Source organism: Varanus komodoensis, unplaced genomic scaffold (assembly GCF_004798865.1).
Source record: "Varanus komodoensis strain SLA01 unplaced genomic scaffold, ASM479886v1 scaffold6_2, whole genome shotgun sequence".
NCBI lineage: Eukaryota > Metazoa > Chordata > Lepidosauria > Squamata > Varanidae > Varanus > Varanus komodoensis.
In genome coordinates this window covers 5144824-5167448 of record NW_025336346.1, presented here as the reverse complement: position 1 = coordinate 5167448, position 22625 = coordinate 5144824, and the positions used below count along the sequence as shown (strand labels likewise).

At 45.8% G+C, this 22625-nt stretch overlaps 1 protein-coding gene across 1 annotated transcript in view; it reads right to left on the bottom strand.

Moving 5' to 3' along the window:
* Nucleotides 1-22625, bottom strand: part of GRM2 (glutamate metabotropic receptor 2) — a 44695-nt gene that overhangs the window by 9769 nt on the left and 12301 nt on the right. Inside the window, exons 2-3 of the mRNA XM_044451289.1 lie at nucleotides 6595-7432; nucleotides 2574-3640 (exon numbers count right to left, since the gene is read on the bottom strand). Of these exons, the coding sequence (XP_044307224.1) occupies nucleotides 2574-3640; nucleotides 6595-7432 (1905 nt within the window). The remainder of the gene's footprint in view (nucleotides 1-2573; nucleotides 3641-6594; nucleotides 7433-22625) is intronic.

The following is a 22625-nucleotide window of genomic DNA, read 5'->3' as shown; positions in this document are numbered from 1 at the left end:
GTAATGATAAAAATCGGGGGGTACCTAGCTGAAAGATGATTTTCTAGGCTAAAAAGAATAAAGGATGCTCTGTACTCAACAATGTCCCACGATTGCTGTCTGATCTGAGCATTCTCTGCACAAAATGATAAACTGTGACTTACTGATTTTAATGATATAATTGATACATTTACATCCAAAAGTTTTGAAAGAAACTGTTCTGATGTTATATATAGAGTAATTTTGTAACAAAGCTATGATTCCCCTATGAATGTTCTGTATGAATGTCTTCATTAATTCCTTATTTTTGTAAGCTTATTAAAGGTTATAAATTTATAAACAATCTTTTTATTTCAGCAATGTTCATCTTTCTTTGAATAGATACAAAAAAGAAGAGAAAGAAGTTTTGTTTCTCATGATCAAATGCTATTAAGCCTGGGCTCCCGAGGCCTCCTAGCCCAGGGCCTCAGGTTGCTTTAACCTGGAACTGCTCACAATGCTTAAAAAAAGGCTGCTCCCCAGTCCTCCTGCAAATGCCACATGCATTTTGCAGCCGAAGTGATAAGCAAGGCAGCTGTCCCTGCGGAGCTATCCATATACCAGGTGCCCGTAGCTACAGTAGCATCAATTTTCCGAACCAGGAGCATCCAAACTGCAGGATGCATTAGAATACTGACCCTTTGCACCAGAAGGTTTCAGAAAGAGCTTTGTCTGGATATCGGGCAGGTTAATTCAGTGTGCCTGAGAGCAGGATGCAGGCCGGTGGCACAGTCAGGACTCAAACAACTATCACTGTTCTTGCCCTGTGTGGTACCTTCTTTTCATCTGCAACATCCTTTCCAATTATAGTGGCACATTGTGTGTGTGTGTGTGGGGGGGGGGGGGGTGTCAAGAAGTATTGCAGGCACAGCTTAGTTCTGAGATCTTCAACATAATGCCCCCAGGCATTAATGCACCCGTGAACAGCAGTCATAATGCTCACCATGCGTTCTATCCCTCCCGATTTTTATTTATTTATTTATTTGGCTTAAAAATTAACTAGGAAGTAAAGTGAAGTATCAGCCTCAGCGCTGTTTTTATTTCCAAGAACACCTCTGGGCCCCTCCATTCTTTGTCTTCCACAAAATGAGTGTTGGAGCAGAAAAAAGTTGGTTCAAAGGAGTGGTTTTGTTTTGCATTCTGAAGCTCCAGCCCCCAGTTTGCCTTTTATATCGGATTTGGAGCAAGTTGGTTTCCTTTTAGCCGACCTGCTTGCCTTCTGGGAAGTGTGCATTGTGGGGCCATCCATGCACCCCATGGAAGCCCTCTGTGGATGGGCAAGCCACCCCTCAGCGGCCGTGTATGGGAGAGCTCCCAAAACGCTCTCAACACTCTAGATATGCCCACGGACCCCAAAAGGTTGGGAACCCCAACCTTGCTCCATCGCAACAGGGAGATGAAAGATCCCTGTTTCATGCAGACCTTGCCTCCATCAAAAGCCACTTGCCGACATTCCTTTACATTCATTTCCAGAAAATGAATACGAGAAACACATTTTCATTTTCAAACTTTCTTGCAATGGTAACAATGAAAAGTATGACTCTCTGGTATTACAAGGGAGCAGCTGTCCGGTCTGCACAGCTCTCTGATGGCCACCAGGGGCTGCTGTTTCTCCAGCGGAAGAAGCTCTTTCTTCCAAGACAGGGCAACAACCAGGTCCACAGAGACGGGGCAGTGGGAGAGGAGAGGAGAGGAGAGTTGGAGAAATGCTTATTTTCAGATTGCCTTAAGGTCTGGAAAGTAATTATTTCCTAGCTCCTAATTACTCAGTGGCAGTTAATCATTTGTGTTATTGCCAGCAAAGCACATTCTCCCATGATGCTTGCAAATGATGAAACTTTGCTAATTTTGACCAAATCTGTGAGGTTTTGCTTAAGCAGCTGCACAACTATGGGAAACGTGCAGGTCCCAGAGCCCCCAAAATAGCTGAATTGCTATATCTTCCTTACAAACATAATGTGCTTACAAAGACAAGAAATTCTACATGTACCCCTTCACATGCACCAAGCCACAAATGCACACACATGTGTGTGTTTACTTAAAAGTAAGTTCCACTATATTAAATTGAACTTAGATTCAGGTAAGTGTGAAACTCGCTAAAACATTGTGTTTGGACGCATATTGCCTGGAGCTTCTACACAGCACTCTAATGGAGCACTCTGTTTTGCAGCGCTGTCCTTCTACATGGCCAAGATGTTCCAAGATAATGTTTGCTCATAAGTAAGTCTTTCCAGCAAAGGCCCTTGGCAATCTAAGTTGCCAAGTTCTCCTCGTTTTATTGCTTTCTGTTAAGCAAGTTTGACACTTAAGCTAAACCTGCAACCAGGAAGTGTTTAATTAAAGGTACAACAGCCCTGAAACTTCTCAGGAGCACTTTGCCTGCCCATGTTGGATAGGCTGGTGCTGCAATTGTTATAAGGAATGTAGCAATATGGAGCACGGAGATGACCCGTCTTTATTTATATACTTCTTCCATCCAATAGGATCAGTTTAGGTTACACCATTGGCTGCCATTGGCTTCATAGCTGCCTCACTCACAGCAATAGATTACTTACCCGATAATCACTGGAGGTGACATAGAAGATGGGCAGAAAGGCCAGCCAGATGATGCATGTGGTATACATTGTAAACCCAATGAATTTGGCCTCATTGAAGTTTTCAGGACATTTCCTGGTCTTGAAGGCATAGACTGTACACAAGACGATCAAGAGGACATTGTAGGTCAGTGAAATGAGCATACTTGAGTCTCGGTTGTTGCACTTGAGGGTGACAATATACCTTTTGTCAGGCTCCGTCTCCTTTCGTGTTCCAGGCGTCTCCACCATGAGCCAGATGACAACGATAATTAACTGGCAAGAAATTAGAGCCATGCAGATGACCACCTGTGAGGTAGGGCTTATAAACCGCGGGCGCTGCACACCCTCCTTCACCCCACTGAAGATCCGAGCAATACGGTTTGTCTTGGTCAAGAGGGCAGAGTAGCAGACTGCAAAGGAGGTGCCCAGCCCCAGCCGCCGCAAGGTGCAGACCACCGTGGAGGGCTTGGCAATGAAGATGAACGTCATACTGTAGCACATCAGCACCCCAGTGAGCAGGATGTAGCACAGTTCACGACCAGAAGCCTTCACAATGGGGGTATTGTTGTTCTTAACAAAGACCCCGAAAACAAACAGAGTGGAGATGAAGCCAAGGCAAGAAATAGTGACGGGCCCGATGGCCCAGACATCCTTCCAGCGGATGTACTCCTGGGGGAGCTCATAGCAGCCATTGAGCGTCTCATTGGGCCAGTAGCCAAGACCACAGTCCCTGCAAGTGAACTCATCCATCAGGTATTCATACGGCTGGCAGGGAATGCATATCCAGCAGCACATGTCTCCTGGCTGCATGCTCTTCATCTCGTTCTTCTTGCAGGGGTCGCTGCACTGGGAAACGGGAATGGACGTCTTCACCCAGGGAATGAGGCTGGTGTTTAGGATGAGTCCTTCTGCCCAGTAGCCCACTTTCTGATAGTGATACCTCCCGTCGGCTCGATGGTAGTTGAAGATATTGTAGCGGCCAATACCATCCCCACAGCGGTCAAATCGAACGGTACTTTTTGAGTCTGAGGATGGCCGAAATGGAGCTGTGAAGTGAAATAGAAATAATCTAATGCAAAGGACAACAGAACATTAAATACTCACAATCTCGCATGCCTACTTTTAATAGAATCCAACTCTGCCACTCCCCTGCCCAGGTGTGTCTGCACAGGATCCAGTACAAAACGCTTTGAGAGGAATCTGCTTTTGTCTACTGGCATTAAGAAAACAAAATCACTGAAAGTGAGATCCTGTGTGTGTTCAGACAACTCCCAGCATTTCTGACCAGCAGTGCTGGAGCTGTAGGACTTTCTTCTGACTAAATATGCGCAGGGCTATGCCCCAGGTAAAAGAAAATGTGGGCAGGAAATGCTGCTTCCTTAGAATGTAGTTTAAAAAGCAACCTTTTGTTAATGAATATAATAAAAACTTATATTCAGGTTCATCTTTTAGAAATTAACTAAAGCCAAGCAGCTTGTTTTGTATTTTTTGATCATAACATTCCAGTTGCGAATGTCACAACTCAGTGTTTCAATATGTCTTGTGCTGAATGTGTTCACATTTTGTATTGTTACTTGCCAACAGGCTGAACATGAGCCAGCAGTTTGACACAATGGAGAAGAAGCCAAATGCCACCCTTGGATGTACAGCTAGAAGTGTGGCTTCCAGATCTAGGGAGGTGTTGATGCCACTCTACACAACGCCGGTCCGCCCACAACTGGAGTACTGTATCCAGTTTTGGCCTCCATGTTATAGGAGAGATATGGCTAGATTAGAATCAGTTCAGCACAGGGCCACAAGAATGGTAGCCGGGTTGGGCGGGATGACATATGAGGAGAGATTGAGGGAACTGGGCCTTTTCAGCCTGGAGAAGAGGAGACTCCAAGGGGATCTTCAGCAACTTACAGGTATGTGAGAAGATGTCATGTGGAGGAGGGGCATGATCTGTTCTTCCCTGCAGTGGAGGGCAGGATCCATCCCAGTGGGGCAAAGCTCAAGGAACCAGGCTTCAGGTTGGATGTCAGGAAGTACTTCCTGAAGTTTAGGACCCTTAGGATATGGAATGGATTTCCAAGGGAGGTGGGTTTCCATCAGTGAGGGTGTCAAAGGAAAGATTGGACAACCATCTTTTGGGGATTACATGAGCTGAGCTGGCTAGATCCGGGGTCAGACTAGATGGTCCAGCAGGCCCCTTCTGACTCGCTTTGTTTCTATGTTTCTGTTATTTTTGTTTTGATTTTGTTACTTCAACACCAGTTTGTTCTGGGTGTTTGCATCTCACCCACAGTGCATTAGCTGTCTATGTTTTGTGTGCATTAATTGGATTACTGAACATAGAAAACAAAATGTGAATACATTCAGCTCCTAATGCAGACTGGAGCCTACAGTGGGGGCAAAGTGCTAAAGTGCAACTTTACCTGTGCTGTGGCCCCATCTGGATTAGGACCTATTACGGTTGCAATTCACTCATCAAGCACACAAATGCCGGTCACCTGATTAAACTCGCATTTGGTTTGGCAATGCCCAATGCCTGCCTCTTTTGGGGAGGAGGCAGTAATATAGATAAACATTGCACCAGAAAGTTCATAACTATTTATAGACATGCATGTTTTTCTCATTTATCTACCTGCTTCTTGGAACAAAGCACAAGGCATGGATTGTACACAAGACAATTCTCCATGCCCTTTTGACAGCTAAAAGACTAATATTACCACGTTGGAAGGACAAATGGACACTTTTGATAATACAGTGGGCCGAGTACTTAATAATGCTTTCCATTTTTGAACAGGTGGTCTTGAAGCATAAGCTACAAATGGACAACTGTATGGAGACTTAGTCTGCTCTTGTTGAAATTGGTGCATAATTTATACCCAGTAATTTGTATCTTTGTCACATATCAGTACACACTGCATATTTATCTATTGTGCGGGATACATTCGAAGCTGGTACTAGAAAATGGTAATACTTTATTTTACTTTACTGTTTTTATTTTTGTCTTGATTGATTAAAATCCACAACAGAAAATTAATGAAAAAATAATCTTGTTTGTCCCTTAAGTGAAACTGCCATAGTATGAGAGCATTTTTCTAGTGCGCCCACCCCCTCCATCCCCACAGAGCAGCTTGCATTGTTTACCACAGTGCGGATTCATTAGAATGGCGGAAATGGAAAAGGGAATTTCCAGAAAGCATTGTGTTCTCCTCTCCATAGCAGATCATGGGTTGCCCAACAGATATTTTATTGGGAGGGAATAAACCATCTATGATATTTCTGCAAAGCTGTTGGACAATGAGTGCAAGTCATCCAATATGTCTGTATAGTTGCACTAAATATTAGTAAACATTAAGTTTATAACATAAAGAATAAGGGCATCAAGCTTAGTTCTTCGGACTTACTGGCCAGAGTATAAAATGCAAGCTCAAGTTTAGGTGTGTGGAGATGAGAGGTCTTGTAGCCTGATCACAATAAGTTCTTTATACCTGGGGTCACCAACATGCTGCCACTCCTAAAAAACCCCTGATATTCTTCATCATCATGATCATCATCATCATCCTACAAGGCTGCCATGCTGCAAAGGGAAGTACCCACTTTCAGTGGTACCTTTATTTCCAAGCAAGTCTTTGGGTCCCACATGGACCCTATAAGCATTCTTAGAGTGCAATCCTATGCACCTTTAGACCCTCACCCCAGAAAAGTGGCACTCCCAAGATTCCCCAGCCAGGAATGCTGGGAATTGTAGGATTTTTTCAGTCTTAGATATGCATAGGATCAGACCCTTAGAAAATAAAAACAGGGCGTGGCAGCAGCCCAGCACTTCATGTTGAAGCATGGCAGGTTCCGCAGAAGGAAAAAACCTGGGAGGTGTTGGGGAGCATCCTGGGTGGCTGGAGGAGGCGGTGGAGAGCATTTCGCTCGCTGTGTGTCGGGAGGGAGAGTTAGCTGCTTTGCCGGTTGAGACGGCGTACATTTTGCAGGGTGTGTGTGCCTGGCCTTGGCTTACCATCAAATGTCACATTGAGCATGAACTCCTTGTAGAATCTCTTGCCATTTACTGGCTTCATGGAATCGCAGAGCTTTGTGGCGTTGGGGCACAATGCCTGGTACATGTTGTGAAGGGCATGGGCCATTGCGTAGACAGCATTGACCACAAACATGATCTTGGACTCCTGCTCAAACTTGCCCGACTTCAGGGAGAACTGGCTGCAGTTCTGGCTGTGGAAGCTGCACTGGAACTTGTGTTCCCAGAACTCTCGGAACCATGGATTCCTGCTGTTGTTGTAGGGGTCAAGTTTTTGGAAGTACACCGCAAATTCCTGCACCGGGTAGGATGACAGTTCAATCGTGATTGCTCCATCAGCCACTGGCTCACTGCCAGCCACGACGCTCTCTAGGGCCCCCCAGCCATCACTGGCCACCCATGTGAAGGACACGTTGATCCTCTGAGCAGCTGCCAGCAGCTCCCGAGCATCCTCGCTTCGGGTAAACAACACGACCACCCTTGCACTGGGCTTCTGCAGCAGAGCTTTGATCACCCCGTCAAAGGTCTTCTTGTTCATGGAGCGCCCCACTTTCTCTGAGGTGGCAATGCAGATGTTGCGAGCTCGGGCTTGCTGCTCAAACGCTTCGATGCCTGTCTCTCCATAGTCTCCTTCGGAGGCCACAGTCGAGACATAGGTCCAGTTGAAGAAGCGCAGGATCTCAGACATGGCCTTGGCCTGGTAGAAGTCTGGGGGAACAGTGCGAGCAAAGTAATCATAGCGAGTCTTGTCGCTGAGCTTGGCACTGGTGGAGGCATAGCTGATCTGGGGAATCTGGAACAGGCGCAGGAGGTTAGCCACCTGAAGGGAAAGAGAGTCCAGAGGGCAAGGGGACATGGTGAACAACAGAAAATTAGAGAAGGACCGAGGGTCAAGTCCAGTTGGCCTACCCCAGAAAGGAAGAAGGTACCATATAAGTATAATGCCCCAGAACTTTCTACTCTTGGCTTTTGGAAGAGGAAGAGAGAGTGCCCTCATCCATCCATCCATCATTCCATTCCATTCCATTCCATTCCATTCCATTCCATTCTTATACTTCCAACAGTCTGAGGATCTCTGGGCAATTAACAAAGATTAAAAACTGAAACATATAAACAGGAAATATGTCATCTTCTGTTCAGGAATCTTGCCCTTTCCAGCTCCTCAACTGAGCCATTCAGCCCCAAAGGTTCCATTCTAACACCAAGCCATGTTTAAGGAAATGTGATGCCTGGATTGACAGAACTATGGTTTCCAATTAAGCAGCAAACCAGAATCAGAAACTGTGGCTTGCAATGGGATTGCAAATGGTGGTTCCTGTTCCTTCTGGCCAGCTGTGATGTCTGAATTGCCATTCCATAGAGATGGTCATCACTGTGCCTTCAGAGGCTGCTCTGTCATGATGATAGAAAAGAACAGCTGTAACCCATGACTTACAACAAGCTTTAAAGGGACTATTCTCAAACTATAGATAGCAGAGTTCACTGGATTCATGTTGGAATTGTAAGTGCACAAAAGTCCGCTTGATTGTAATGGTTCGTTGAGACTGGGAAGAGAACTCTGCAGGGCACAAAGGCCCAGATGGCACCAGGGAAGCCTTTGGCAAACATTGACCTGGTTTGCATAACATCTCTACCACTACAGGTTAATTTACACAAGGGGTTTTGCATCCTGGCATGCAAAAATGGTGCCCGCAGGTATCCGGCTTTCTCTGGCATGTCAAGTTGTGAGCCAAGCATTTTTGCATGGTAGAATGGTAGACTGCAAGAGCCCTCTCAGGTAAGTAACCCATGACGGCCTGTTGTATCATGCAAACCAGGTCAAACATCTGCACTTTTGAACTTTCCCGTGTGAACATACAGGCTGCTACATTGCTGTTTAAAAAGATACAGCTCTTCATCAGCCCCTTCCCTCTGTGTCATATTTGTCCAAGTGCAAGGGCTTCCTGGGGATTCAATGGCTGAAGTGTTTTGCCACTGAAAGTCAGAAGTGTAACTCATTTTGCTTTCTTATTCAAGCCATTAGATTAACAGAGCATAGCAATACTGACATGAATTAGTCTTGTCTGAACTAATTACTTACCACATATCAGTGCTATATTGAGGCTTCAGTAACACACGCTTGCATCTTATGCACTGAAAAATTCTGCAAAAAGTTGGTTGGGTGTGACTGTGCTAAATATCTCTTAGATACAGAAACACACAAAGTTCACCTAACACAGCACATGTTCTGCAGACACCCTAATTCTGAACTGCACAAAATACATCCAAGTTATCCCATGGTGTCCAGATGGCTTAAATGCTCTTTCCAGACTATCAAAATGATCTCCTCACTGAGATGAAATGTCCCTTAATAGAGATGATTAGTATAAACTTCTTTCTCTCTCATATGTGAATTCATATACAATGCTCATTGGCTGACATTATGGAAGTTGCAGCTCCAACAGCTAAAATCCTCAGGTTTCATCTATAGCTAATCAGCAGGGATACATATTTTGCCAGTGGCCTTATTGGAAAGCAAACTAAGCTTTTTAAAAAAACAACAAGATGAAATTCTGATGAATCAGCTAGGAGTTTCACATACGTTCTGACACATGGCCCACCATTCTGTACTTTCTGACTGAAAGCTGCTTATCTCTATAGTTGCATCGTTAGTTCTTCACTAGGAACTGGGCTGAATTATACCAAGGCACTGCAATAGAAAAGTAAACCAAGTCTGTTATGTGTTGTGCTCAGTGAGCCACACAACTCATTAGTTTCAAGTTACAGACTTTTCATAATTGGAATCGGTAAAATAACAGTCCTATCTAGATCATCATCAGCATCCTGCCTTTCTTTGCAACATCTTCTTTCTTGGCAAATGGGAACACCTTGGGATCGATGGCTGCATACAGGCACACTTCTCACCATGACTGAAAAAGCAGTCATAATAAATGTATGCCTAAAGCATCCTATTGGCTGCTTCTCCAGGTACCTGCATGCATAATTAGAACAAAGGCCCCTGTAAGACATTGCCCAAAGAATTTGCAACAAAATAAGCATTTATAGAAACGTGCCTCTATAGATACAGTTAATGGCAAGGGTACAATTTAGGGAAGGCAGAGGGAAGTCCATCTTCCCATGTTTCAGATCATGTACAGGTATAGTTCAGGAGAATGCATACATCTGATACTCTCAAAATATAATGCTTTGCAGTTCAGTCTAGAAATCTACAAAAAGGCTTTGGAATCCTCCTGGGGACCTTGTCCTTCTATCAATATCTCTTGCCCTAAACCCACTGACATGCATTATTTTCGGACAGAGGCTCCCGCTGTCACAAGCAGGCATGGGTGGACGCCTGTTGAGGGTCCACACACCAGCAGGGTCCACTGGCAAGGTCTGTGCAGTTGTTCCTCCTTGTACCCAATGGTGACAGCAATGGCAAGAAAGGGGTAAGGAGCAATAGCAGCTCAGGACGATGGTGGTGGGAGGGCGGACTTGCTGAGGGAGGTGACCCACTGAGCGCTTCTTGCCCAAGGGCCCTAGAAAACCTGGAGCCAACCTGGCCCCTGACACTACCAACCAAAAGGTATTGTGCCCCTCTTCCTTCTTTCCTTTCTTAACTGATTTTTCTGGTAAGAAGGAACACAGAAGAAAGTAAAGGTTTATAAACTGAAGATGTCTGGACCTTTCTCTGCCCCAGTAAAATTTTGGAACGAGGCAGTGCAAGTGTACAATCAAATCCTTGTCTGGCAGTACTCTGGATCTGCAGTGAACTGTTAAGCAGGCAGCAAATTCAGATGCCACCTCCAGCCGGGAACACATGCAGCCCATCAAGGATGAAGACTGCAACCTCTTAGAAACTGTGTAACCCCCCCCCCCGTCCCCCTTTTGGCAGCCTGGGATGGACTGCACAAATGGCAGGGAGCACAACACTCATACAGGGTCAGTTGTTCTGAGGCATGTTGGCTGCTAAATGGTTGGCACGCTTCATATACCCAGGCTGGGCCATGAGAGGGGACACAAGTCTAGCCGGCAGGTCTGTGAATACACACGACCGGACACGGAAAGGATTGGGGTGTTTGGATTGTTTACAGTATAATTACCAGTAATGTGGGCATTATTGTAATCACATTCTAGATTCCACATATCCAGGAAGTGCTCATGATTCAAACCATAATATAAAACATAAGTACTAGCTATTAGAAAAGAAAATCCAAATTACATATAATCATAAATAAATAATAAAAACCAATATTAATGACTATATATATTTATTTTCTCTTTCTGATGAGAATGAACCTGTGACTCTGCTTAGAGAGTCATTGGGAGTAATTACTATGGAATACAAGTTGAATAAACAAATAAATAAAGTTACTGACTGGTGCAAGGTCAGGTAGAGCGCTTTATGGATGAGGATGATTTGAAAGGTTTTATCTCCAGTCCCAATTCAACGTGCCAATCAGTACACCATAGTACCTCTCAAATCGCTGAACAGGAAGGACTAGAATTGCCAACTGACTGATAAAATGGCATTTCTTTAGGAATAGCACCATACCTGTGGAAGTTTCTCCCACTGTGTTTCTTAAACAACTTACTGCAAAGAAACTATCCCCTCTTCCGGTCACACTCCAGACCTGCCAACCCCTGGCAGCCTTAGCAACCTTCCTCAGGCTTGCTGGTGCTGTTGTTGAATGCCAGGTCAGTCCTAAGTAAAACCTCTCTCACTCAGGATTTGATGAGAGGGCCGACCTGGCTTGCAACACAGAGACTTGGCTGAAGGGAGAGGGAGGAGTAGCTCTCTCCCAGCTGTGCCCCTGGGTACTCTGCTCAGCATCACCTGGAGGGCCTGGGGTGGGTGCGGGGTGAGGTGGCCTCATCTACAGAAATTCTCTTTCCCTCTCAAAGCTCTCTGTTCACTCAGAACAGGTTCTGAGTGTTTATACCTTGTGTTGGGCTCACAAGACACATAGAGATTTTGCTGTTGTATTGCCCACCCAGCTGCACAGCTGACTCCCTGCCTGAGCTGGAGGAAATATCTCAGACCTGGTATTGAGGACCCCCCAGAATGTTGGTTCTGGGGGACCTCAACTTCCACACTGAGGCCATTTTATCTGGGGCAACTCAAGATTTCATGGCCCCCATGACAACCATGTCACCATCCCCTGTAGTTGTCTCAACATGTCACCTGGCCAGCACATTTAAAGGGTCACGCTCTAGACCTGATTTTCTCGACTGGCCAGGGAGACAGTAATCTGGAAGTGAAGGGACTACCATCAACCACTCTGTCATGGTCAGACCACTTCCTTTTCAGGTTTAGACTTTCAGCCCCCTTTCTGCTCCACAAGGGTGGGGGACCTATTGCAATGGTCCACCACTGGAGGCTGATGGATCCAGATGGTTTTCAGAGGGCTCTGGGGGTGTTTCTGGTTGATATGGCTGGTTCTCCTGTCAAAGCCCAGGTTACTCTGTGGAATATGGAGATGACCTGGGCAGTTGACACAATCACACCCAAGCATCCTTTTCCCCTATGCAGAGCCCATATAGCCTCATGGTACGTGCTGGAGCTGAGGTCGATGACATGGGGGGGTGGGGGAGACAGCTGGAGTGCAAATGGAGAAAAACTCATGATGGATCCAACCAAACACAGCTTAGAGTTCATTATCAAACCCATGTCATGGTGGTGAAGGCAGCAAAGAAAACTTACTTGCCCATCTTCATTACATCCTCTCAGTGACATCCAGCAGAGCTGTTCCGAGTGGTTCAGGGGCTTTTACAAGCTGCCCCCTGAAAGAAATGGTGGAACCCTCAGTGGTCCACTGTGAGGAATTTGCACAGCACTGTGAGGGTAAAATCACTTGTATCCATCAGGAGTTGGGCTCCATGGCTGATGCAGTTCCTCTGGCTGAGGTGTCCAGTGGTCCAAATTTGGTCCAAGTTTAAGAGAAAGAGACTGTTATTAGACCACCCCTAAAAAAAGGCTAATTTGGACCCAGGGGACATGAGCAATTATAGAGCAGTTGCTAATATCCCCTTTCTAGGCAAGTTGTTTGAGTGGGTGCTAGCCGGCCGCCTCCAGAAACTCTTGAATGAAACGGACCGTCTTGATCCATTTCAACTGGGATTCAGGCCTGGGTTTGCAATGGGAACTGCCTTGGTCACCCTGTGCTGGGAGAGAGACAGGGGGAGTGTGATGCTGTTGGTTCTCTTGGACTTCTCAGTGGCTTCCAATACCATCAGCCATAGTATCCTTTTGGATAGACTAGTTGAGCTGGGAGTAGGGGGCACTGCATTGCAGTGGCTCCACTCCTACCTGACTGGCCATGTCCAGAAGGTGGTGCTGGGGGATTATGGTTCTGCACCATGGCATTTACGCCATGGAGTTCCACATGGCTCTATTTTATCTCACATGCTGTTTAACATCTGCATGAAACCACTGGGTGAGGTCATCAGAAGGTGTGGGCTAAGTTGTCATCCATATGCTGATGACACTCAGCTCTACCTTTCTTTTCCCATTGGATGCAGGTGTGCCAGAGGATGCTCTGAATCAGAGCCTGGCCTTGATTGGATGAGGGCTAATAAACTGAAATTTAATCCCGATAAGACAGAGATACTGTTGGTGGGGAGTGAGTCTATTCAGATGGGTGACATATTGCCTGACCTGAATGTGATTGCACTCCCCCTAAAGAACAGGGTTCTCAGCTTGGGGGTGCGTCTGGACCCTGAAATATCCCTGGAATTCAGGTGGATTCAGTGCCCAGGAGTGCCTTCTATCAGCTTAAGCTGATATACCATCTGTGGCCATATCTGGACAGACAGGACCTGGCAACAGTTATCCACGCACTAGTAACCTTTTGCCTGGATTATTGCAATATGTTCTACATGGGGTATCCCTTGAAGATGGTCCGGAAACTTCAATTGGTCCAGAATAGGGTGGCAGATACGACCATATAAAGCCAGTCCTTTACCATCTTCACTAGCTCCCAGTTGAGCTCTGGGCCCAATTCAAGGTGTTAACACTTAGTGTTTAAAGCCCTAAATGGCTTGGGGCCAGGGTATCTAAAGGAGCACCTCTTCCCTTACGAACCTACCAAGCACCTTAAATCTGCATCTGAGACCCTTCCAAAGGAGCCCTCTCCTCAGGAAATAAGGAGGGTGGCAACATGAAGAAGGGCCTTTTCTGCAGTGGCACCCAGCCTCTGGAATGAGCTCCCCAGAGAGGTTCACTTGGTACCTTCTATTCATTCTTTTAGGCCCAGGTGAAGTCCTTTTTGACAGTGTTTTCATTGGTAATTGTTTTAAGTAGTATTTTAACTGTGGCGTATGTTCTCAGTTCAGTGCATTTTATGTTGGTTTTAATGTTTATTATTATTTGTAATTTCTGTCCTATACTGTATTTTATTCTGTGTTTTTGTTGTTGTAATCTGCCCAGGGAGTCATATGGCTAATGGGGTGGGTTAGAAATCTAACAATCAAACAAACAAACAAACTCCAAGCGGCTGGCTCTAATGCAGCGAAGCCTGCTGAAAACAAGCTGCTATGACTGAGATCTGAGCCATTCCACAACATTAATGACCAGCAGCTGAAACATTTTGCTCTCAGTCATTATTTTTTACTGCCATTCTTTCCCCTGTGGTCCAGAAGCCATCCCTGCAAGTTGTTGTATTTTTTCAGATTAACAGTGTGCCTTTATTTTTCAGAATCTATCCCAAAATAAACCCCTGCCTGGCAGAAATACTGTGCAAGGCATCAACCTTTGTCCTTCTGCTGTATTTCAATAGGGAGTGCCAGCAACTCCCTTAATGCACTGCACAGTATGAAGCTGCCTTGAGTGGTGCTGCAAAGTGAGAAACTGGATGCTGCAAATACATCTTTGGGTTGGGAAGAAGCTTTAAAGCTGCAATGAGTCTCTTGCTGCATGGATTTACAGGACTGAGCCTCCATTCTTGGTTCGCCGGGTCCTAGAGCCTACCAGTGAGCCTAATTGAAAGGCTGCCCACCTCTGATTTACAGAAAACTCTCCCGGAGTAAAAGTGTGAATGTGGACACAAGGCAACTCAAGCAGGTGATGTTAATTGAAGGGGTTAGATGAAAAGGGCAGTTGCATCCTGCACAGAATGGGTCTGACCACAGTCTAGTGCACTAATACTGGAGAGCCAGTGTGATGTGGCAGTGAGTGTTGGGCTTGGACTAGGGAAACCTGCGGTCTAGTCCCCGCTCAGTCATGAAGCTCCCGGGATACTTTGGGCCAGTCACAAACTCTCAACCCAACCCAGCTCACAGGATGGTTATGAGGAGAAAATGGAGAGGAGAGCTTTGTAAGCCATATTGGGTTCCTTGAGAGAGAGCCAATGGCAGGATAAATATGCAATACTGAAACAAAATAAATAAAAATAGGGGTAGGTGGGGAAGGGCTGTGGCTCAGTGGAAATGCTTATGCTTTACATGAAAAGGTCCCAGGCTCGATTCTTGGCCTGTTCAGGCAGTACTGGGGAGATTCCTGCCCAAACCTTGGGAGCCCTGCGCAATATAAGCTATGTGGACCGAGGGCCCAACTCCATTCATGGCACCTTCCTATGGCAGTCCACCTAAACAGCAGATTAAATACTGTTGGAATGGAAATGGAAACACATCTCAGTGGATCCAGTATGACTCTCTAATAATAGAACAGTCTTTTATTTATTTGTTTACCTTGGAGAACTCTGATGGCAGAGACTCTGCAGTAACCAGAATCCTTCCTGGTCCATGCCAGCAGGGGAGAATTGAGTGAGGAATGATGGCTCGATTCCTTTTCTCCAACTCATACCTGCTTTTTAAACTAACCATTTTCCTTCCACTGAATCCAACAGGAGAGAATTAATGTATGCCAGCTCCAGGCCTGGAACAGATTGCAAGTAGGTCTGGGGGCCTGCTAGGCCCCTTGCCCTTTGACCCCAATGCTCACCTGGTGTGGGGTTGCACAGCTTTTGTGAAATCTATTCTGGGGTGAACAGATTGTCAGGGCTTTTCTTCCATCATCCATTCTTGGACAGAGTCAGATTTGCCCCCAGAATTTTAGTCTACTTGTACTAATTCACATGAGCACAAGTGTGCAGTCGCACAACTCACTCACAAAAGTAAAAAAATCAATCTGCAGATCGCATGTGGTTAGGAAAAAGGTGGTTTGCAAATTGAATCCATTGTGGACTTAGATAACTTGCCTGCCCCCTAATCTGGCAAGTCATCTTGCTCCCCTCTCCAATGCTGGAGTCTCAGCGTCTGAGTATAAGCCATGGAAGTTTCCATGTGGAGTGGCTGGGGAAAACTGAAGTCAGAGATATCAGTAGGTAGTGGAGGGACCTGCTGTATCTGATATCTTCTGGAACTCCCCCCCCCCACCCCAAATCCCAGACCACTGGCTGCTAACTGGGGATTTACTCAGTGCTACCACAAGCAATGGTCTAAGCTGCTCATGCAGCAAGGTCCTCTGTTAGCAGCCTAGCAGCTAAGTTCTCAACTATCTACCATTTCTGAACTGCCCTCAGAGGCAGACCACCCCTGGCACTTTACAGTAATCTAACCTGAGAAATACCAATGCACTAATCAGTGCAAGCAAGCCCATATAATCCATATTACATACAAGGCAAGTAGAAATAAACTCAGCAAATGAGTAGGGAATTAGTGTGGATGCTCTTAGAATTATAATGGAGCCACCAAACCAAAACATATGGAGTTCATAGTGGGAATCTAATTCACAATGCTAATGTGCATTAAGGAGTTGTGAATGTATAGGGTAAAATATGCTGGTTTATCACTAGAAAAACAGCAACCATTTGTTAAATCCCGAAATTGAACTAAAACAGAAGAAGTGGTCCAATTACTGTTATTATAGATGCAATCAAACCGAGACTTTGTTAATAAGGTTGGCACATTCTTTTCTTTCCTGCTTCTAGCAGTTCTGTGCCTATAACAATAGCTGCATCACAGGGCACAATTCCACAAGTGATGTTTCCCCCCACATGCATGCAGAGATGGGAGAGGTTTGTTGACTTTCCATCTGGCATGGGAGCCTGCCAGAAGAGGAAAAAAGTGTAGACCTGTCAAATAATCTCACAGTAGTTAAAATGTGCACCAGGGCTGCGGATGGTGTTGCTGCAATCCACAGCTCAAACTCTCTGCTTGTTCCAGATGCTCATTATCTTCAAAGGAGAAAAATCCTCACTAATGAGGTTGTTAAAAATACAAACTACAAAAGAGGCAGGCTAGAGAAAAGCCTCAGCATCTGATAGGCTCTTCTGAGCGGAGAGCCAGAACGCACTTCACAGCTCTGGATGTGTCAAAACCTTGCTGCATAATTAACATGCACAAATACATTTTAAGCAGAAAATTACATTTTATAACAGCAAGAATGTACTCAAGATTGCAAATTGCCCTTCAGTGGCTCCCCACAGGCGGTGTCAAGGGCATCTGACCTTAAACCTCATGTTTAACCACATACGCAGTGGAAAATAGGAACCATCTTTTACACCTGTCAGGCCTGATTTCTGAAGTATGAGTGTGATGTTGTAATTTATACTGCCTGTAAACTAGAACTTTGCAAGACTCCTTGTAAAACTCTAGGCCACTTAATACCACTGCAGTAATGCAGCCATTTCTCTTGCGTTAATGGATTACTGTTCCTTTCCCAGCTAGGATCATAATTGAGCTAGATTGTCTCTGCAACAGCCGGAGGAATGAAACGAACACTTTTGTTCAAGTGTAAAATGATCTATAAAAAGTAATGCTGGTTGCCAGTTAGGCTTGTTTAGAAATGACTCTTTATCTCTTGTTGTGAACCAGTCATTAGCAGCTTTTTTTCCCAGGGAAAAGCACAGATCAGGTGGATTCCACCTGAGCAGGCAAATTCACCCCCATATTGCATTCAGTCTAGCAGAGAACTGAGGTGGTTCAACACCTATCAGGCTGGATGGAGCAGTGTAAGAGTGGCCATGTCGGCTAGGTATGGTAAGAATTGTCCTCTAATACATCTGTGATGTATCAGGTTTAGTGGCCAGGTAGCCTACTATACAGAGGATTGTCCTCTTTTTGAAGGAGTGCTCTATTTAAGAGTTGAAAATCCATAAGAAGGGAGAGAGTCGGTCCTCAGAGTGTTTTTTCCAGGGTTACCTCCTAGACAGCAAAGGCACTATAAGTCCCCTGGTTACTACATGGTGAGACGTATGCTATTTCTATTTAAATTAGTATTAGCTTTAAATTTGCATGTTCATATATAAATTAACATATGCAACTGTTATGCTAGTTGGTGTCCTCTTTTTTAGTGACATGTAAGTGGCTACCCTAGCACCAGGTATCAGGAAATTAGTTGATAAGTGAGCATTCTGGGACTGAGGGAATAAGAAGGTCAGGATCTAACACCTTCCATGCCCCCTCCCCAAAACACACACACACACTGGTAGTATATAGAGATGTTTCAGGAAGAATGAAAGGGGACAGGAATCGTTTTCCTGTTCCCTGTCTCCAGAGCCTTCAGCCATTTAACTTTTAATTTCCAGGTGCTAGACTATAATGAATTTTAGTGGAGGTCAGGAGGGTGGCAAAGAAGAGGGTTTCTTTTTCCTATCTCCTCTCCCATCCCACTGCACCTGACCAGGGCAATGAGGCTGCCATGTTACAGTCCCAGGGCTCAGAGGGCTTTTCAGGGGTCTTCCTCCGAGGGCACGAAAAGGTGCACTCCCAGAGGAAGAGGCCTGACTTCACAAGCCTCCTCCGTGAGGGTGGTGAAAGTCTGCAGCCCGAGCTCTTCTGATACTGCGAAGCACAGCAGCTGTGATTCCAGTGGCCAGGATTCTAGGCACTTGGTTCCATTGCCCTGCTGCTGGCTTTCCACTTCCTCCGCAGAAGACAGCACGCTGTGCTGACTGGAGATATTCAGCCTTGTTAGATGAGTGTGTGTGTGTGTGTGTGTGTGTGTGTGTGTGGGCAGGATTCCCTCCTGAGACTTTTTTTAATGTCTGCAAAACTTGGGTTTTCCCCCAAGCTGGCTGATGACTGGATGGGTGATGTGCATGGATGGTGCTGATTTAGCTACCTAAGAATTGGTGCTTGGAGAACCAAGACTGCTATTAATATATACAAATAAGACCTTCCACAAAATGTTGCAGTGAAGAGCATTCCTGTTCCACTGCTCCAGTCAGTCAAGTGTGCCCTCCTCTGTGACACTCCATTCCATCCTGCCCCTGGTTTTCTCTTCTCACCGCACCCCATGCACATACACACAACACCAGCCAACACTCGTTGGTGACTGGGAATGCAATCATTCTGGGATCTCTCCCTTCCTCATGTCCTGCCCCATTAGTGATTTTCCGTGCAGTTGTTTTGCATTTCTGCAAACCACAGAGCTCTGCTGAGCCAGCCACCCCTTTCTTGGTTCTGGTGCCACTTTGTCAGCATCAGCATCAGCACTTATGCCTGAGCACTAGACAAAGAGGGGATGATGTGAGTGACAAAAGAAGTTGTCCATGGGTGTGGAAGAGGAAACAATATGAATGTGGGTGATATGGGCCCATTGCTCCAGAGGACAGGCATGTAAAAGAAAGGGATGGTTAACGCCTTCTATCAGAAGACTCAGTCACTCCTTTGGAGGAATACCCACTAATTGCTGCCTTCATAGCCTTACTGCCAATTTAGAAACAGGCTCCAGAATGAACACTTCCACCTGTTTCCAGGGCACATGCACACACAGAAGGGAGATCAGCCAGCGGGTGATACGTCAGGTCTGGCTCTTTCCTTAGCAATGCACCATCCGTGAAAGTCAGGGCAGGAGTGTCAGCTGGGTCATTGTGATGTCAGAATTCACACGGCAAGCCAGTGCTGTTGTTTTACGAGACCTTTGGCTGCCGAGAGAAGATCATCTCCCTCTATGGGCTTTTTCAGAAAGAAATGTGCAATTTGTGTAAAAGTATCTGCGTAAGTAAAAATCATGGAACATGCTTATCACACTTGTAGATATAGCTAGGTGTTGTGGACATGCCAGGTTGGAATCAAGAGTTTTGTTCTGCTGGCACAAGTATCACTGGGCAGATGTCCCCTGCAAGTCCTTCTCCTGGTGGAAGGCAGGGCAAGGGGCAGTCTTCAACGGTTTGTCCTCCATCTGCATCACTGGGCACCATCTCTGCACAGCTGCTGAGAGCTCTCCAGTCCACCGGGAAGTTTTTTAGAGACATGGAAGGCTGCAGGGAGAGTAGGGAATTGACAAAGATCGCCTCCCTGCATTCTGCCAGGAGAAAAGCTCTGCTGGCTTCAGTGTCTTCTCGCAGGAGGGGCCCTTCTGTTCATGGGAGGATTAAGCTGGATGACTCATGTTTAGAAAGAGACCTCTCCGCTGGGTTCCACACATCAGCGGCCTCAAAGGGAGCGTGCCTCCCCAGCCCAATTAGCAGCTGGGGGGCTGCAGTACATGACAGACAGATTCACCCTCTCTCCTTGCACCCCACCGTTCTCCCCTCCCCCATGCTGGCTGTGTTCGGGTAAGGAGCGGGATCCACGCCTGGAAGCAAATCACTCGCAGAGCAGCACTTCCCCCTTGCCTCTTCCCCACAGCTGGCCCTCAGAACTTGCACCAAAGCAGCTTTGGAGGGCAGGTGAGGAAACTGCAAAGGGAGGAGAAGGGAGAAGGCAGAATTCCTATTCCACAGGGGAGCCCTTCCTCAGGTGGAATGAACCATTTGGATCCACCTCAGGCAAAATAACATAGCAGCAATACTTTGGTTGGTCCTAGCCACTTAACAAAGAAGGGTGGTAAAGACAAAGAAATCTACACCCGTGACTCACACGCATCATAAACCCATTCTCAAGGAAAAGTATATGGCCAGCACCAGAATAAGCATGTCCTAAGAAGGACTTGAGAAGAAGGCTGCTATGGAATTAAATTGCAGGTGGGCTTGGCTTTGAAGATATACTTCTACTTATAGAGTTACCTACCTCCAAGGGTCACAGTGTCCCTTTCTCTGTTGTGTTCAACTCCCTCTCTGTGTCTTCAGGTTTTCTGTATGATTTTTTTTCAGGCCAGTAAACAGTACATAATTCATGTTAATTATGATTATTATATGGTTCTTGCCAGTGAAGCCTCTCCACATGTATCATATCAGAGCTAGAGAGGAATGCAAATCATTTCCTGGTGCACTTCATATATTGCCAAGGCAGCTGGCAAAATGTTAGCTGCAGAACTTCCAAGTGTGGCAGTAGAAACTGTAATAAACCTGGAGCAAGTAGACACTGATCACATGCAATGAAAATGTGCATTAAATATTTCTGAATCTTCTAACAAATGGGAATACTGGGAATATCCCTACAAGTTATACCTTTAAAAGTGTAAAAATAATCTGACTTGTTCATAACGGATCTTTATAGAGAGACTACATTGAAAGGCCCAATTTAGCTTTTGTGCACCGCCAATAAGATGGGCTGGTCATTATGGGCGTTACACTCTGAACATCTGGAAGACAACAGGTGGGCGAAAGCTGCAGGGCAGAATCAGGGCAGGGCCTTCCCTCTCAGCTCCAGGCTTTGAAGGCTCTGGGCAAGGCCCTCTCCATGGGCCAGCCCCTCAGTGCACCTTCCTTCTCACTGCCACGGTCTCCAGCTGCCCTTCCTGATTCTCTTCATGGCTACTGCTTGCCATTTCCTTGGCAGGCAGAGAGCCCATGAGCCAGCAGGGAGAGGCATCGGAGTGCCTCCTTTTCGGCCTCACCATTGTCTGGGCCCGGTTGCTGGGTTAAGAGCAGGAGCAACTCCAAGGCCTCCTGGAGTGGGACCCTGCCAGGGGCCCTACTTTTCTCTGCACTGGCTATTTGGATATGGCAACAGCTTGATCTGAGCAAGTGCTTTTAAGGGCCCAGTTCCAGAGCTGGGTTTGAATCAGCTCTGGGACACATGAAGTAAGTAATAATCGAGAGACATTTCTGAGCAAATGCAACATGGCATTTCACTCATGACTAAGTCACGGCCAGATGCCTCTGGAATTAGGGGAAAGAACTGGGGCTGGGCCCAGTTTCTGGACAGGCCTGGACTGCACCTCTCTGCATTTCTCATTAGAGTCTTTCTGACTGCCTTGTCACTTTTTTATGCTTACCAACCTGCCCTTCCTCTTTTCAGGCTAAGATCAGAGGATCGGCTTCCCCATCACCTGAGGATGTTTCTCTAGCAACACTAACTAAGGTATAGATTGGGCTTCCCATGTAGCACATTTTAAACTGATCTAATACTGTATATATTTCAGTTGCCTTGTCAAGCCTTAGTTGTACATATTAATACTTACAAATGGATTAATATATGCAAATAGATATGTTTCTCCTGCACATGTGCATTTAATCAAGAATAAAATAGTCTCAGTACATCCAGACATGCTCTGAGGAGCAGGTAGGGCAGGGCAGGAGGACATGGCTTGTTTTGCAGCCCCCCATCCCCCCTCACTGCCCCTATTTTAAAAGGGGAAGTTGCGGTTTACAGATAAAATTCAGATGCAAGCTACAATGTTGGTAAAATGGAGCTATTTTAAACTAAAATATTCCTTTTTGGTGTTGCCACAGTTTACTGGTAGATTTTAGGGCAAACAGCAGCTTTTTGGGGTTTTTTTTAAGGTGCTGTTTTGAAGCTGCCTTTTTTCCACCTGTCGCCACCAAGCAACTGAATTTTGGTAGCAAATTCAGAGGCAGTGGCAGAGCAATAGTATAGTCTCTTAACGCATGGAAGTTGCTTGCCGCGGATGTGCATATGTATGTTCCACACATGCAAGTAAAGCTTGGAATCTAAGTGGTTTGTGGTTGAATGCAATAACCCAAAAGAAGGATACAACTCCCATCAGACCTAGTCAGCACAACCAAAGGGGAGGAACCATGGGAGCTGTAGGTCATAATATCTGGGGGATCGTATGTTGCCCACCTTTGCAGTCTAGGGAGACCATTCCAGCAGTCCAGCTGGAGAAAGATTCCTGCATTTCTTATTAAAACCATTGACAGGTTTTGCCTGCAACCTGTGCTTCTCTGACTGAGTTCACCAAG